The 15,849-nt window shown below is 39.5% G+C and overlaps 1 protein-coding gene and 1 pseudogene across 1 annotated transcript; both read left to right on the top strand.

The window, feature by feature from the left end:
• The window catches only part of LOC136833751 (uncharacterized), a 97,137-nt pseudogene that overhangs the window by 59,424 nt on the left and 21,864 nt on the right, over nucleotides 1–15,849 (top strand).
• On the top strand, nucleotides 3,647–14,302 carry LOC136833828 (DNA topoisomerase 3-alpha-like). The gene is made up of 5 exons (XM_067096127.1): nucleotides 3,647–4,593; nucleotides 5,173–5,306; nucleotides 12,222–12,340; nucleotides 13,918–14,088; nucleotides 14,295–14,302. The coding sequence occupies exons 1-5, from the start codon at nucleotides 4,453–4,455 to the stop codon at nucleotides 14,300–14,302; spliced, it is 573 nt and encodes a 190-aa protein (XP_066952228.1). The 5' UTR covers nucleotides 3,647–4,452.

Raw genomic sequence — 15,849 nt, 5'->3', positions numbered from 1 at the left:
TCACCAGATTTGTACAGGGAGAAAGGAATGTGAGGGCCGATCTACTCAGCAGAAAAATCAAGTCCTTCCCACGGAGTGGACTCTCCATCAGAAGTTTGCATAAAGCTGTGGTTCCTTTGGGGAAGGCCGAATATCGACCTCTTTGCAACCCACTGGACGCAAAGTTGGAAAACTACTGCTCTCCGATCTCGGACCCCAGAGCAGTTGCCATAGACGGTCTTCTCCTAGAATGGGACGGGATTAGACGGGTATGCTTTTCCCCATTCAAGATCTTGGGAGAAGTGGTAAGAAAGTTCAGTTCGTCAGAAGGCACCGAAACTGACCCTGATCGCTCCGTTTTGGCCAGCTCAAGATTGGTTCACAGAGGTACTGGAATGGATGGTGGATTTTCCCAGATCGCTCCCACACAGGAACGATCTTCTCAAACAGCCCCACTTCGACAGATTCCACAAGAATCTTCCCGCTCTCAATCTGACTGCCTTCAGACTATCGAAGGACTGGTCAGAGCGAAGGGGTTTTTTCGCACAAGGCTGCAAAGGCTATTGCCAGAGCCAGGAGATCCTCAACCCTTGCGCCTCTACCAGTCTAAGTGGGAGGTTTTAGAAGATGGTGCAGGACCCATAAGATATCCTCTTCCAGTACCTCTGTGACAGGCATTCACTGATTTCCTTCTCTTACCTGGGAGCAGTGCAACCTCGCTGTTTCCACAATTAAAGGTTACAGGAGCATGTTATCTTCAGTTTTCAGACACAGAGGTCTGAATATCTCTGAAAATAAAGACCTTCACGACCTTATAAGGTCTTTTGAAACGTCAAAATCCAAGACTTGAAGACCTCCCAGTTGGAATTTGGATGTAGTCTTAAAATTCTTAATGTCCAAAAGTTTCAAACCTCCTCAAAAGCTTCCTTCAGGATCTCACCAGGAAGTCGCTGTTTCTCTTTGCTCTGGCTTCTGCCAAAGAGAATAAGTGAAATACAAGCCTTAGAAGGTAGAGTTGGTTTAAGAAAGACTCTGCTATATGCTCCTTTCAAACCCCTTCTTCTTAGCAAAGAATGAGAACCCTTCTAAACCTTGGCCAAGAAGTTTTGAAGTTAAAAGGTCTCTCTTCAGTGACAGGGCAAGAGTTGGAGAGGACTCTGTGTCCTGTTAGGAGCCTTAAATTCTATTTGAAAGAAGAAACAGCTGGGAGGAACAGTCGAAAGTCTTTGGTGCTCTGTCAGGGATCCTTCTAGAGCGATCTCAAAGAATGCCCAGGCTTTTTCATTAAGGACGTCATCAAGGAAGCTCATCTGTCTTGTGAGGATGAGCATTTAAAGCTCCTTAGAGTGAAAGCACATGAAGTGAGAGCCATTGCTACATCTTTGGCTTTTCACAAGACGTTGTCTCTCCAGTCTATTATAGAGGCGACTTACTGGAGATGTAATTCAAGTGTTTGCATTTCATTATTTGAGAGATGTTAGAGTGACATATGATAAGTGCTTCTCTCTAGGAGCGTACGTATCTTCGGATTCGGTGCTGGGACAGGAGCTGAATCTAATCCTATTTAGTTTAGTTTTTTGGTTGTTTTTAATGTTGGTGATGTGTGTTTTTATGGTTGGTTGAAAAGAGGGTGTTGGAGTAAAGCTCCCTTTCATTCTTATCACTAACAAGGTTAGGCTTGGTCAGGTGGTCGGGTTTTGGTTGTTATGCTCCTTGTATTTTTATGATACCTAGCTCTGTCATGTAAGAGGGATAGCCCCCATTGATATGATTCAGGTGAAGGCTCTGTCATGTAAGTGGGTCAGCCCCCATTGACACGATCCATATTAGGCTTTGTCATGTAAGTGGGTCATCCCCCATTGACACGATCCAGAAGGGCTGTCAGTCATAGGTCGCATCCTCGCTGAAGCTCTTGAGGCAAGCAGACTCATAGACAGTATCCATGAAGTCTTCTGCCCAATCAGGTAAGAACCATGGTTTTTTGTTTATCCTACAACATATGTTGTTTCCCGTTTTTTAGTTATTAGCTGTCTCTTGCCCTCCTCCAAGGGTGCCAATCAGCTAAGTATATATCTGACGGGTAAGTTGCATGTACAAAAATGATATTTTTATGATAAAATAAAGTTTTGTACATACTTACCCGGCAGATATATACGATGAATGGCCCGCCCAGCCTCCCCTCAGGAGACAGGTGGAAGAGAAAATCTGATTAGAAAATGGGAATGGTTCCTATTCCCGCCACCCAGCGGCGGGAATGGTAGATCACCTGACCTACCTGTCGCGTGTGCCGCGAAATTTGAAATTCTGTCGGGAACGTCCGGAGACTATAGCTAAGTATATATCTGCCGGGTAAGTATGTACAAAACTTTATTTTATCATAAAAATATCATTTTTAAGATTAATTTATTCAGAATTTTAATATACCTTTCTAGTGTGTATGTAAGGAAGCATGAGTAAATGTATTTATTGTATGTATGTGTTCCAGTATGAAAGCATGTGCCTATGTGCCATTTTTAATTTCATTTTAGTTCTTTCATCATCATACTGAATGACCTATCGGGTCCCAGTGCTTGGCCTGAGGCCTGGACCTGGTATTTTATTCTAATCCTTCTGGCCAGCCCTGTGAGAGCTGAAAGTCAGCTCAGTGGTCTGGTTAAACTACATTAATAATAATAAATGGCAGTTGAACATCACACATGCTTAACAGGTCAGAGATTGCTCAGAATTCTCCCACCAAGAAGTAAGTCTCCTCTGTGTAAAGACCGAAGGTTTTGTATACTTGTAGGAACAAATGACAAATTTTAAGTAATTTGTATTTTTTCCTAACATACAAACCTGAGGTCTTTATAAAAATGCCCACCTCTAGCCACCCCTCATTCTGCTTCCTGGGCCAAAAGGTAAAGTGAATGCATACCAACTGAATGGCATGGATTCCTCCCCTACCACCGGTAGCCAACTACCAATATCCATCTTGTTTTTAGTTAAACAGCCGGCTCCAGCTTGCGGTGAAAGTAAATCCCCTTGTGTAAAGACCTCAGGTTTGTATATTGGGAAAAATACAAATTACTGAAAATTTATTATTTTGAACCTTCTGCTGTATTGACCCTTTCCTTTCAGGGGTTTGAGTATCTATAGTTTTCCATTCACCCATACATGAACTAACCTTATATGCTACTCCAGAATTTGAAAGTATGCAGTGATTTTTAAATGTGTACATATAGAAAGATGTTGAGCACAAGGACACAGAGGTTCATATCTTTGAAAATTTGTACATATCATTTTGGGTTGTATCTCCATCCCTTCATGAACAATAGTGGCTACAGAGAAAAAAATCCATTGGTATGCATGGGTACAAATACATTTAGAAATAAATTTGTACAGATAACTTTCAGGATTATGTTTAATTCCCTTTTCAGTCTCTAAATTGTGGCTCTGTTAATATTCAAAAAGTACTGTATGTATTCAAGGAGAGTTTAAATGACTGGCATATAAAGCATCTATACGTAATTTCATAGGTTTTGGCAAAGCACAGAGGATCAGAATAAGTGATCTTTTTTGAATAGTGTCTAAAATGATATGGTCAATTTGAACTATTTTCCCAGATTCATGCTATTTCTGAATCTAATTAAAGTCATTTGAGCATCTGATCTTTGCAGTGGAATGATACATACTTAAATAAAAAGAATTTCTGATGAATCACAAGTTTATACTGTGATTTGTGTATCTCAACTGATTGTGTTTGATTTGTCTCTGGGAAGGTCTGTTTCGTTGAAAGGTATTGTGTATACATTGGCAGCTATTGTGTAGGCATGAAATAATAAAAAAAGGAAGGGGTAGTCCTAAATACTATACTGTATATAGATGTTCACCCAACATTTTCTACCTGAGTGGGATTCCTAAAATGCAATCACTTCATCTATATATCTGCCTGAAATAGTTTTTTTAATTTCCTGGTTCTGTGCATATTTGGATATTTTAAAGTATTTGCAGTCATGGGTTTAAAATGTTTAGGATGTTTTTTATGGTTAAATTTTAAACAAGTCGGTGGTAATAAAATGTCTCAGCAGTTTTTTTTTTTTATTAATGCAAGCATTTCTTTATAAGGCATAGTTTCCTCCAACTGATTGTTTGGAGACTTCGCTTTTCTTTGCAGATGTGGGCAGAAATTGGTAAGAGACATTGGTAAGATAAGCAGATAAGAGGATTTGCCTCTCCCTCCCACAGTGTACAGGTGTTGAGTGTGCTTGTCTTACACTCTGGTATCTGTGACTAGCAAGAAAAATCAATTGTAAAGGAATTTTTTTTTAGTATTTGTGTAAAAAATTTTGATTTCAAGTTCAGTCACTCCTAAAGAATTATCAGAAATTAACTTTTTTTTTTTTTTTTTCAATATTCCTGAAACAGTCAGAAGGATTCAGTGTCTACAATAAACTCTATGAGTTTGATTTTAATTTGAATGGGGCAAGATGTCATATGGTAATGACATCAGTATCAGGCCATCTTCTGAATTATGCTTTTCATCCAAGTTACAAAAACTGGCAGAGCTGTAATCCCTTGCAACTTTTTGATGCACCTGTTAGCAAGACCTGCATTGAGGGGATGGATCCCATAAAGGTATGAAATTTTTCATATACTTAACATGCAAAAGGAAGATTTTTCATAAATTATATATATATGTATATATAGATATAATATATATACAGTCAACCCCAGGTTTTCGTGGGCGATGTGTACCTTAACCCCCCACGGTTAGCAAAAATCTGAGAATACAGTACTTAAAACCCCTCAAAAAATGCTTAGAACAGCCTATTTTGATAGAATAAACATAAAAGAAAAAACTAAATATGCTTTTACCTGAGTATTTTAATAGTTTTATCACAAAAAGTGCATTTAGTCAAGAAAATGATATGAAAACACAGTAAATAGCGAATATGTCTCAGTGAAAAATACTGCGAATAGGTGAATTTTCTGTGAATAATGTGTATATATGTTCCATAGAGAAATCTGCAAATTGGTGGGTCCACGAATTGCTGAGCCTGTGAATAGCAGGGGTTGACTATATTGCATTATGATTAAAGTTCTTTTTAAATTTCATATGTGTATTAAAAGCAGAGTGCAAATCAGGGTATATCTTGAAGGAATGTCCCTTTTACCATAATTGCTTATTTGAACTTTGTCTCTTTATTTCTAAAGCGTACACTTGAGAGGGAGGCAAACTTAGCCAGCCGCCTTATCATATGGACAGATTGTGATCGAGAAGGTGAAAATATTGGGTTTGAAGTAATCAATGTTTGTAAAGCCATTAAGCCAACTCTGCAAATTCAAAGGTAAGATTTAAAGCTTTGGACATTGAAAGTTGAAACATTTCAACAACACTAAAAAGAATTGTGATAGATACAAAATGTGGGTTTTTTAAAGCTGGATTTTTTTTTATTGAAATCAAATGAGTTCCTATTCAAATGTAGAGCGCTTCTCTGCACAATTTAATTGATGTTCTACATTGATTGGCTAATAAATGCATAGCTCACTAATTCATTTTCCAAATTCTGATATCGGAACAAAGTGACCCTAGTTTTAAATTTACAAAAATTAAAATCATTTGAGAAAGCAAGAGGACATGGGTTTAACAGTCTAGAGTGAACTAAAATTTTAAAATTTCTCACCTATCTCACATGTGATCTGCATGTGAGAAAGTCAGTTTGACTTTCTCTTGCTTCTCTTGTATGTGATGTACTGATTTTCTTTCTTTTCATTTCTCTCTCCGACTCGAGTTGCTGAAAATTACCAGTGTTTGAGATGATAATCTCTGATAATTTTAAGGGCTGATCCTTTTGCACGTAATTATCCTGTAAAAATTGAATTATTGTTAGCCATGGAAAAAATGGATACAAATCCCACATCTGATGAAGATTTAGACCTATCAGTATATATTGCACTGTTCATAATCCCACCTCTCACCAACCCTACACTTTTCCTTTTTCCAGTGGAAAAAGAGAATGCCAACAGTCAGTTCAGTGGAAAGTACAGTATATGCCTGTAAAAGACTATAGTTTTATATAAGTAACTTACCAAGTAATTACATAGCTATTAGTTCACTTTACATGGCAGCTTGAATTCAAAATTTCGCGGGTAATACTTCGCACGTCTGTGTAGGTGACACACAGACGTGACCAGTTCCGCCAACTAGCGGGAATATTAGGAATGACTTTAGCTGATAACCTCAATCTGTTCCTGCCATGCTTGGGTGAACACCGAGTATGGGGCCAGCTGTATTCATTATTTTCTGGATATATATCTGGATTTTGGTGGTGTACACATCCACTTGAATGCATATTAGTAACCTTCATGAAATCTCAGGATGAGTTTTTTCCTTGTTTTTGTTATTGATTCATTATCAGAACTTTTGTCTAAAAGTCTTTTGTTTACATCTAGGCTTGCGAGCCACCTATAATAACTCTGCCCTCAAGTAATCCTCGTATGTATTACGCTATTCCTTTAGGCTAAATTTTTTGCATTCCGCTTTGTTTACCGGGGTCTAGATTACTTGCAAGCCTTCGGTATAATTTTTCCTTGAAATTAATATTCAAATGGTGCCTTCCTGGCTTACACACCCACAGGCCACCGATATAATTGCTTTAAAAGTAATTCTTCAATGTTTCATCATTCTTTTAGGATAATCCCATAAAACTTTTTTGCCTTGGCTACTTGCGTGCCGCCGGTGTAGTTTTGCTCTCAGATGTAATTCCCGCATCTTACGCAGATTACTTGCAAGCCTTCAGTGTAATTTTGCCTTAATATTAATTTTCAAATGGTGTTTTCCGGGCATAGGCACTTGCTAGCTGCCAATTATTTGCCTTAAAGTAATTCTGGAATGTTTCGTCATTCTTGTAGGCTATTCCAGGCAAACTTTTTTTTTTTCTTTTACCCAGGCTACTTGCTAGCAGCTGATGTAGTTTTGCCCTAAAAGTAATTCTTGCATCGTACACCATTCCTTTAGTCCAAATTCTTACATCAGTGGGGTTTACAGGGCATAGACTGTTCGCAAGCCATCATTATATAATTGCCTTAAAAGTAATTGTTGGATGTTTCGTCATTCCTTTAGGCCAAAGATTTGCATTTTATATTTGTTTACTGAACCTAGTAGACTTGCTAGCTGCCAGTAAATAATATTCCCTTAACCCTCACATTTTCCCTTGCAGAGAATTGAAAGTATAAGGACAGAAAATAATAAGGAGAGAAGGGTGCTTATTTCGCAGCTGTTAGATTTTATAGCAAGCTTCCTCTTGAGCTGAGGCAGTTTGAGGATTTGAAGTCTTTCTAACGAACTTTAAACTTTTTTGTTTATCGATGCTATGATATGGAGTATCACACAGTGAATGTGGAACTTGCAGTGTGATGATGCATGCTCAGGGCAATACATCTGATGAATAAACTTTTAATGTTGTAACAGAGGCCCTGCAAACACTTTGGAAGTGGTACGAGACCTAAATAAGTGCAACAAGTTATAACACTTTTTGTTGGCTGAGAATCGGTCCCAGTATTTGCCTCGTCAGTATACAGTATTGTGTAGAGTACTTGCTTCCTCAGTACATTTACGAAATTGTACCTTTTTTCTGAGAAGTTTCTCATTTCTCATGTGCAAGGATAACACGCATCTAGGTTGATGTGCAGATCATGCACGTTCCACACTTCCAGTAACCAGCAGCAGCCACTGGTACCCATTTCAGCCTGACGCCAGGTCATGATATGACCGCTAAATGGCGTCCACTAGTGCCATCTACTGTCTGGCGCCAACTCGTGCTCTGAGCAGCCAAAGGCTCCCAAAAGCGCCCACGGGCGACTTACCATCTGGCACCAACTCGTGCTTTGTGTAGCCAAGGCGCCTGAACGCCCAAGTGCGCCCATTGGGGAGGGGGAGGGCAGTTGTAGCAGTCAGCCATGAATGTACAAGGCTGACATACCCTTTTTCTCTCCTACTAGCCCTATGTGTTTATCCACTGGCTTCCTCACCTGGCTCCCTAACTTCCTTCCCTTACCATTGCCAGTCTTGTGTCTGGGTTAACAGAAAATTAACCTTGCAAGTGAGTGTTGTGCAGTGGAGGAGGTGATTATCTGGCCCGCCAGTTCTCCTAGACCTAAGTCGCTGTCATACTCCCCTAGACCTGGGAGGAGTCATACTGAAAGTCCAATGGAGGCTGGTGGGAAGTCCCCCAGGTAGTTGCCCCCTCTGTCAAACCTGTTGCACAGTCCCAGGTATCGACAGACAGCCACTGAAAAGGCGTCTTGGTGGAAGGGTAGTAGAGGAGGTGGTTGCTCGTCCTGCTGACTCTCCTAGATGAAGGTCCCTGTCAGACTCCCCTAAACCTGGGAGGAGGCATGCTGGAAGTCCAAGGGAGGTCAGTGGGGTTTGCCCTTGGGCAGTCACCCCCTCAATCGAATCTGTAGTACATTCCCAGGCATCGGCAAACAGCCACTGGAAAGGCGTCTTGAAGGATGTGTAGTGTTAGACAGCTACTGGAAAGGCTCCTTGATAGATGTGTAGTGTTATCATCTCTCATCGAATTGGCGTCTTCCTGAGCACCTGGTGCCATCATTGTAGTGTCTGGCGCCAGTTCCTGTTCTCTCAGCGCCTATTTCCGGACACCCGACACCAGTTTCCAGGTGCTCAGTGCTCTCTTTGGTATCTGGCAACAACCTTCAGAGCTCCCATCGTCCGGTCTCATGCGCCCGTCGCCAGCCTTCTAGTGTCTGGTGTCAATTCCTCTTTAGTACATGGCGCCTGTCTTTGCTGAGAACACTATTCTTTCTTGAGGGCCAATCGGAGAATGCCTGGCTCCGGCTTTTCAAGTGGCCGGCACAAGTCTCCGATCAAGGCGCCAACTCTTCAGCATCAGACTCCCGCCTCTGAGTGCCATACAGACCGCTCAACAACATTTTGGCTCTCTTCAATCGGTCCCACCTTTGCCTAGGGTTCAAGACGAGCTGATGTTGCTCCCTTTTTAGTGACAATTAGTGTCTCAGAGTCCTGTCATTTGCAGACAGGGACTTTTGTGGCCCAAATTTTGAGCTTGGTGAGGGAATCTCCCTCCTCTGGCATTTTTTCTTCATTCTCCAAGAAGTCTCTCAGGGAGTTGGAAGTTTGACTTTTGTTGAAAAGGGAGCAAGACAAGTGTCTTTGGACTTAGCTCCCTCTGGTGCTTCAACGGAACACGACCTCCTTGTCGGAGATCTTGTCAAGATTTTGAAGGAAAAGGTTTTTTCTTGACTAGCAGCAGGAGCACAGGGTAAGAAGATAGAGGACTCCTAAGTGTTTACTGAGAGACATTGCCTCGGATTATCTCTTAATCCTCTCCTGTATGGACAAGGACAGTTGAGAGGGGTTTTAGAGCTTTCCACTCTTTTTCTCTGGAATTTCAAGAAGAGAACTTTGGTGCTTCTTTTCTACTGTGAGAGTGACACAGTCGCAATCTGCCTTGGTATTTTTGCCTACAGACCTATATCACCTCTTCCTCAGAACACAGTCTCCATTGCAAGAGTCAGTTTCTTGGATGTCAGTCTCAACTCTCGAAATTTTCAGGCTTTCCGTCTGCCTAGGGAATCTCTGCTTGTTTCAGACAGTCTGCAAATATTGCCATTTTTTCTTCTTTCTTGGAACATTAGTGGATGAGTCGACCGTTCTGGGTATACTCTGTCTTCCACCAAGATGTTAGTCAAGTTAGACAAACTTCATATGAGTCAGACCTGCAATGGTGGCTGTACATACATAGATGAAGTAGGGAACTCCCTTCTTCCTCCAAGCCTGGACCTAGTCTTCTGCTCTTCACCTCGGATCTTGGTCGAGGAACCCATGGGTTAACCGGAAACTTTCCGGGTCGTGCTCCCCTGATGATGGATCCTTCTCACATTGTTAGAGAGAGGTAAGCATTTCTCTTGGGAGCTTCAGTGCTTCTTGACCTTAGTTTACACCTGGACTGCGGTTGTTCTCTCTAGACGAGATTTCATTCCTAGTGTATGTACGTAGAGGAGAAAGGCTCGTTTTCTCGCTCATTTTCTCTCCAAGCAAGAGAACTTCTACTGTTAACAGATCGGATTCAGTTTCATTCAAGTCATCTAAAGTTCCTGTAGACAAACTGAGAGCAGGTACTTCCTTATGTCCCCTGGTCTGGTGGGAACTGTGGAGTCCATGGGGCAGACCATCTATGTTCCTATTTGCCACCTCAAGGAACATTCAGAGCTTCAAATATCATTAGTACAAGGCTTTTCTGCTAGTCTTATTGCCTAAACTAGTGTGGTTGCATAGGTCATTCTCCTAGCCCCGTCTTCCATTCTAAGTGGGCAGTCTCTGCCCCTCTTCTTGGAGACATCTATGGCTCATTTTCGGATACCCCTTCTGTACCTGAAGAGATCTTCGTCTTTCGTACTCCATCAGGATGGGTATTGATTTATGCTTAACTAAGTGCTTAAACACAGGGGCCTAGCTTTTGACGACCTTATCTGGTCTTTGATGCATCCAAGCGAGGAAGGAATCTGGTTTTCTGGAGCCTGGATGTATTTTGAATGACAACAAATCCCTTGTTTGATCCCTAAGTTCCTCTTCTCAGCAACCTTACACAGAAGACACCCTTCCGAGTGACCTCTGGCTTCGACTAGGATGCACTAGTGAGATCAAGTCATCGTTTAGAGAAGGTATTTTCACAGGGAGATGCTTTTCCTCTTTTCCCTGGGATTTTTAGCCATAATGAGGATATTTTCAAGCTCTACTGTAGATCCGTCTGTTCTCCTTTAGGAAGTTAACGGACATCATTGACTGAAGAAGAGAGAATCATCTGTCCAGTTACAGCTCTTGGGTTTTTACTTGAACAGAATGGGACTAAGATCACACCCTGAAAGGGCTTATTTTTTTAATGCTTAAGGAAACATTTTGCCTTTTAAGTGAAAGTCAAGGACATCAGAGGAGCCTCTTCCTCCTTAGGCTTCAGGCTCATTTGTCCTTTACTTGATTCTACTTAGTACTACCGGAATTATATTCGTCCTCTCTGTCTCTACTTCCATTCCACATAGCCCTACTGGAAGTATAGTTGTCCTCCGCGTCTCGCTTTCTTTTCAAGTGATCCCGATCATCTAGCTCGTCTGTCGCCTAGTTCACTGGGTGACAACTACAGTCTGGCATCAGCTGTTGTCTTGTGCCAGCTATGGAGCTTCCAGAGCCATGAGCATCTGGCTCATCTGGCTCCCAGCTTGCCTGGCCCAGCTCCCACAAGAGCCCACTAGCTCCCACGTGCACTTGCTAGCTCCCACAAGTGCCTGCTAATTACCACAGGTGCCCATTAGCTCCCAAGAGTGCCTGCCAATCCCCGAGCTCTTAGCTCAGCTGGTGCTTAGCGCTTCTGGCGCCAGCTACAGCCTGACACTAGATCATTCTCCGAGGTCTCTATCCTTTTGGAGTTTTTCAGAGGACCATCCTCTACATATGGTGATATGGCAAGATCCGTTTCATTCACTGACTAGAACGTATTGCCCTCATGGACTTCTTAACTTAGGACACGCTCAGAAATAAGAGAGCAGTTTGCCCTCTTGTAAGTAAAGCTAAAGATGTCATGGTAGCCTCTACCTCTTTAGCTTGCATACATTTTATGCCTCGTACATCCATTCTGCCTTCGAACTACTGGGAATGTAATCGTTCTTCATGTCTCACTATTTTTAATGGAAGTTAAACAGTGTTGAATCTTTCAGTGCCTTGAGACTATTTCAAGTGGCTGGCATGGTATCACGGAAGGAAGCGTAAGATTGTTTTTTCCTGCTGTCTTTTCACCTTGTAATAAGGTGTCGAGCTTTTTGCGGAGCCATGGGGTACATTGTACCTGAAGCACCCACCACTCAGTGGATGGGTTGTGGTTTTATCTAAGTGTAGGTGTCAGTGTTGTCTGTATATATTTAGGAAAAATGTAAATTATCATCGGTTTGTAAGAAAAATGTAAATTATCTTCAATTTTTAAGAAATTCCATACACATTCTGGGAAACATTGTGATTTTTCCTCTGTTCAATGTTGTATTGGATGATGTCCTTAATTTGATTTAAATGATGTTGTGTAGGAGGTTATATTTAATATTTATATACCAACCTGTGTTTTTTTTATTTAAACGTTCAAAAATTGTTAGCGTCTCAGGTTTAAAATTGCTCTATGTAAATGTATTATCATCCCCAAGATATTAATAATGCAGTGTCAAAACTATATTTTCAGAGCAAAGTTTTCAGAGATCACCTTCCAGTCTGTACACCGTGCCTTGCAAAACTTAGCTCAACCTGATGAAAGACAAAGCGTAGCTGTAGATGTTCGTAGTGAACTGGATCTTCGCATTGGTAATAAAATTAATATTTTTTTTAAGTACAGGTTAGCCTCTTTAGTTTGGAATCCATAATTGGCAACTCCTGTGGTTTAGCACCTTTTTTTTGGTCAGAATTGCTATTTTTGTCACTTTTGAGTGGCAAACTTTTATATTTGGCATCTTATTCTTTATTTTCTAAAACTTGCACCAGTATTTTAATTGTGAAATACAGTACATGAAAAGGGAAAACACAAAGTTGAAATAACATTTCTTTGTACACATCGGTATTTACTGAAATTCACTTGAGAAGACCGTACCAACATCTTACTTTGCATCTGTTGTGTTCATGGGTAATTTCAGTTAGCTTTACCTCTTCAGAAAGGTCATAGTATTGCAAGATTGTACATAATACTGGTGTGTATATGCTGTCAAATGCCTTCTTGTAATCAACAGACAGGATGGGCCAACGATAACAGAAGGAAAAGAAAGAGAAAGCTGGGCTGAATAGTTTTGTTAGGTTAGAAATAAGAGATTTAATGAAGGAGACCTAAATGAAGTCATGGTTTTTGAGATAGAATCAGTAATAAAGAAACTTGAGAGATAGAATCACTGCAGAGTTGATTTTAATTGAAATAGGGATGACCTTATGCAAACTAGATTTCAATACAGAATATGAAATGAGGAAACAAATCTTCATGAATCTGAACTGGAAGTCATAGCAAAGACATTAAAGAAAAGTGACCTGACTGAATGTGGTAACTATTGAGGTATTCAGCTTGAGTCAGTTGTAACGAAAATATTCATTATGCTTTTTTTCAGTAGGCTAGAGTTAGAAATTAATAAATGCTAAGTGATGAACAAGCTGGTTTTAGGAAAGGCAAGAGTTGCACAGATTAGATATTTGAGATTAGATATTTGTATTAAGACATTGTACAGCAGTGTTTGGAATTTTAAAATTCCCTTCTAATGGCCTTTGTTCATATAGTAGTAACGTTGCAAATTGTTTAAATTTTGACCCCATTGAGGCCAGATACATTTAAGGAAACCTTTTGAACTACTATATATATGTTATGTTTTCAGGATACTGTATTATAATTCTGATTTCTGAAAAATGATTGATGATAAGGCCTTTGGTATATAAGCTCCAAACTTACTGAGGTTTCAGGGTGTTGTTGAATACAGAAACATTGAGAATTCTGCAACACAATGGTTATTTCATGCATTTTATTTTGTATTTGTAAAGAGTTGATAAATTAAAAATAGGGAAATATTTTCAATTAGTTGATGCAGATGGGAATCATATCTTTTACCAAAGAAACTTATGCAGATGTATTGTTTGTTTATAAATAGTAAACCAGTTGAATGTTTGGAGAAAAACAATTTTTTATATAGGCTACATGCAGATGTATTGTTTGTTTATAAATAGTAAACCAGTTGAATGTTTGGAGAAAAACAATTTTTTATATAGGCTACTAGACTTTTTAGGACAATTTATTTCTATAAGAATTAGTCCATTTTTATGATGTGGAGATGGGAATAAATATTAGAACAAGTTTAACATATTCTTGATACACTTGTGAGTTTACAGTTTCAAAATTGTGATTTTTGCAGGTGCTGCTTTTACCAGGTTTCAAACTTTAAGGCTGCGAAGAGTGTTTCCTGAAGCATTAGCAGACACATTGATCAGTTATGGATCTTGTCAGTTTCCAACCCTAGGATTTGTTGTTGAGCGTTACAAGGCCATTGAACAATTTATTCCTGAAAAATTCTGGAAAATAAAAGGTAATTCATTACTTCATGTTTATTTTTTATGCATAAAATGTTTAACAGTTCTATTCTCTGCTCAGGACATTTGACATAGGTCAGATAATTTTCTTCTGATCATGTTGACAAATTCATTGATTTCTGTGACACTGCTTTAAATAATCATTATTTTCTGTTGTTTTTTTTTAGAATTTATTTAATTATTCACACTTATTTTTATTCAGAGCACTAAAAAAGAAACATTTCACAATTTCTCTCTCCATAATGAATAAATTATTGCCATAGATAGCCTTATGGTGTAGCTGTAAGTTCTTAAGAAATTGCACAAAAGGTCTAAACAAATTGAGATTTAAACATATTAGCATAATGGATGCAGTACATCATACAAGGAAAAAGAGGACGATGTTAATGAATTTTAAATTAAAAGGTATAAAACTAAGAACAAAGGCCAGATTTAAGTAAAGTGAAATAATTTATTTGACGACACGCATTATTTACATTTATTGTTTTTCATTATGCCCTAGATTCCAAACATTTGTGTCCCTGTATAAAAGAAAGAAAATGGCAGTCAGTGGTAAACCTTCACATCTGAGTATGGGCCCCTGCAGGTTCTGGCACCACTATATATACAATTCATAAAAATTAAGAACCAGCTTTCAATGGTTGGCAATGCTGAGGAGTCAGAAAGAAGTGTTGGTAATGCTGCTTACAGGCATAAACAGGCTCAGAAAGGGTTAAGGGGGCGAAGGCCATGCAGGCTGGGTGGGAAGGGGTCGGCAGTGCTGCGTGAGGTAGAATGAAGTGTTGGTAACACTGCTTACACACATAAACAGGTTGACAAAGAGTTATAGCTAGTGTGAGAGGCCAGGGAAAGGGTTTTGAAGGTAGGAGGGTGGGGCAGCCTGGCAGGATTGGTGGGAAGGTGTTGGCAATGCTGCATAGGCAGAAAGAAGTGTTAGCAACACTGGTTGCAGGCATAAGCATACTGAGAAGGATTATGTTAGTATTCATTCAGTTCACTGATGAATTTAGGATTGGTCTATACTCTATAAATTACAGTGTGCAAATTAACTGTATAGGCATTGAAATATCACTCAAAAACTAAGAGTTTTCTTTTATGCTGGTTTATTCACATTATTTTGCAGGATGTATTGATTTGATAAGTTCCATACATTAAGGGCAAATTATTATTAACAATCCTTCAATTATCCAGATTAATATAGCCAGGTGCATGTCGGATAATGGCAAAATCCCGGATAAGGGCGAACATCATTCTTTAAACTGAAAAATTTATGCAAAAGGCAATCATCTACCATTTTTTTTAATATACTGCATAAATACACTGAAAAAAATGCAACCCTTTCTCATTCTCTTTCATCAATGACACAGTTCGGTAGGTAGGTAGCCTATCTGTGTTTACCCACGGTCTACCATGGTTTTATGACCATTATTGTATTTTTATACAGTAACTTTCTTATCAGTTGTTTCCATATTGTATTACTATACACAAGATACAAAATGTGTGAGAACAACATTATTAACCTAGGATAGATGGTACACTCACAGTAAGTATTTGCAAAAGTCAAATAGGGTATTAAAGTTATATATTTAAAATAAAGGTAATGGTAATGAAACTGATATTTTACTTAATAAATCCATCTATACTGTATTATTATCCTGTTATATCATCATCGTAACATTAAAAAAAGACCATAAGCGATTTGCCTTTATGGAATGACGCATTCGTCCTCTTCCAAGGCTGGTGCCACACTGATCAAG

The sequence above is a fragment of the Macrobrachium rosenbergii genome, chromosome 52, assembly GCF_040412425.1.
Source record: "Macrobrachium rosenbergii isolate ZJJX-2024 chromosome 52, ASM4041242v1, whole genome shotgun sequence".
Classification (NCBI taxonomy): domain Eukaryota; kingdom Metazoa; phylum Arthropoda; class Malacostraca; order Decapoda; family Palaemonidae; genus Macrobrachium; species Macrobrachium rosenbergii.
Note: the sequence above shows the minus strand (reverse complement) of the source record. Positions and strands in the feature narration are given on the sequence as shown.

Excerpts from the sequence above, each read along its gene's own strand:
- LOC136833828 (XM_067096127.1), top strand. The coding sequence starts at position 4,453 with ATGGTAATGACATCAGTATCAGGCCATCTTCTGAATTATGCTTTTCAT. Across the intron at positions 5,307-12,221 it reads CCAACTCTGCAAATTCAAAG|AGCAAAGTTTTCAGAGATCA; the intron begins GTAAGATTTAAA and ends CTATATTTTCAG. Across the intron at positions 12,341-13,917 it reads TGAACTGGATCTTCGCATTG|GTGCTGCTTTTACCAGGTTT; the intron begins GTAATAAAATTA and ends TGATTTTTGCAG.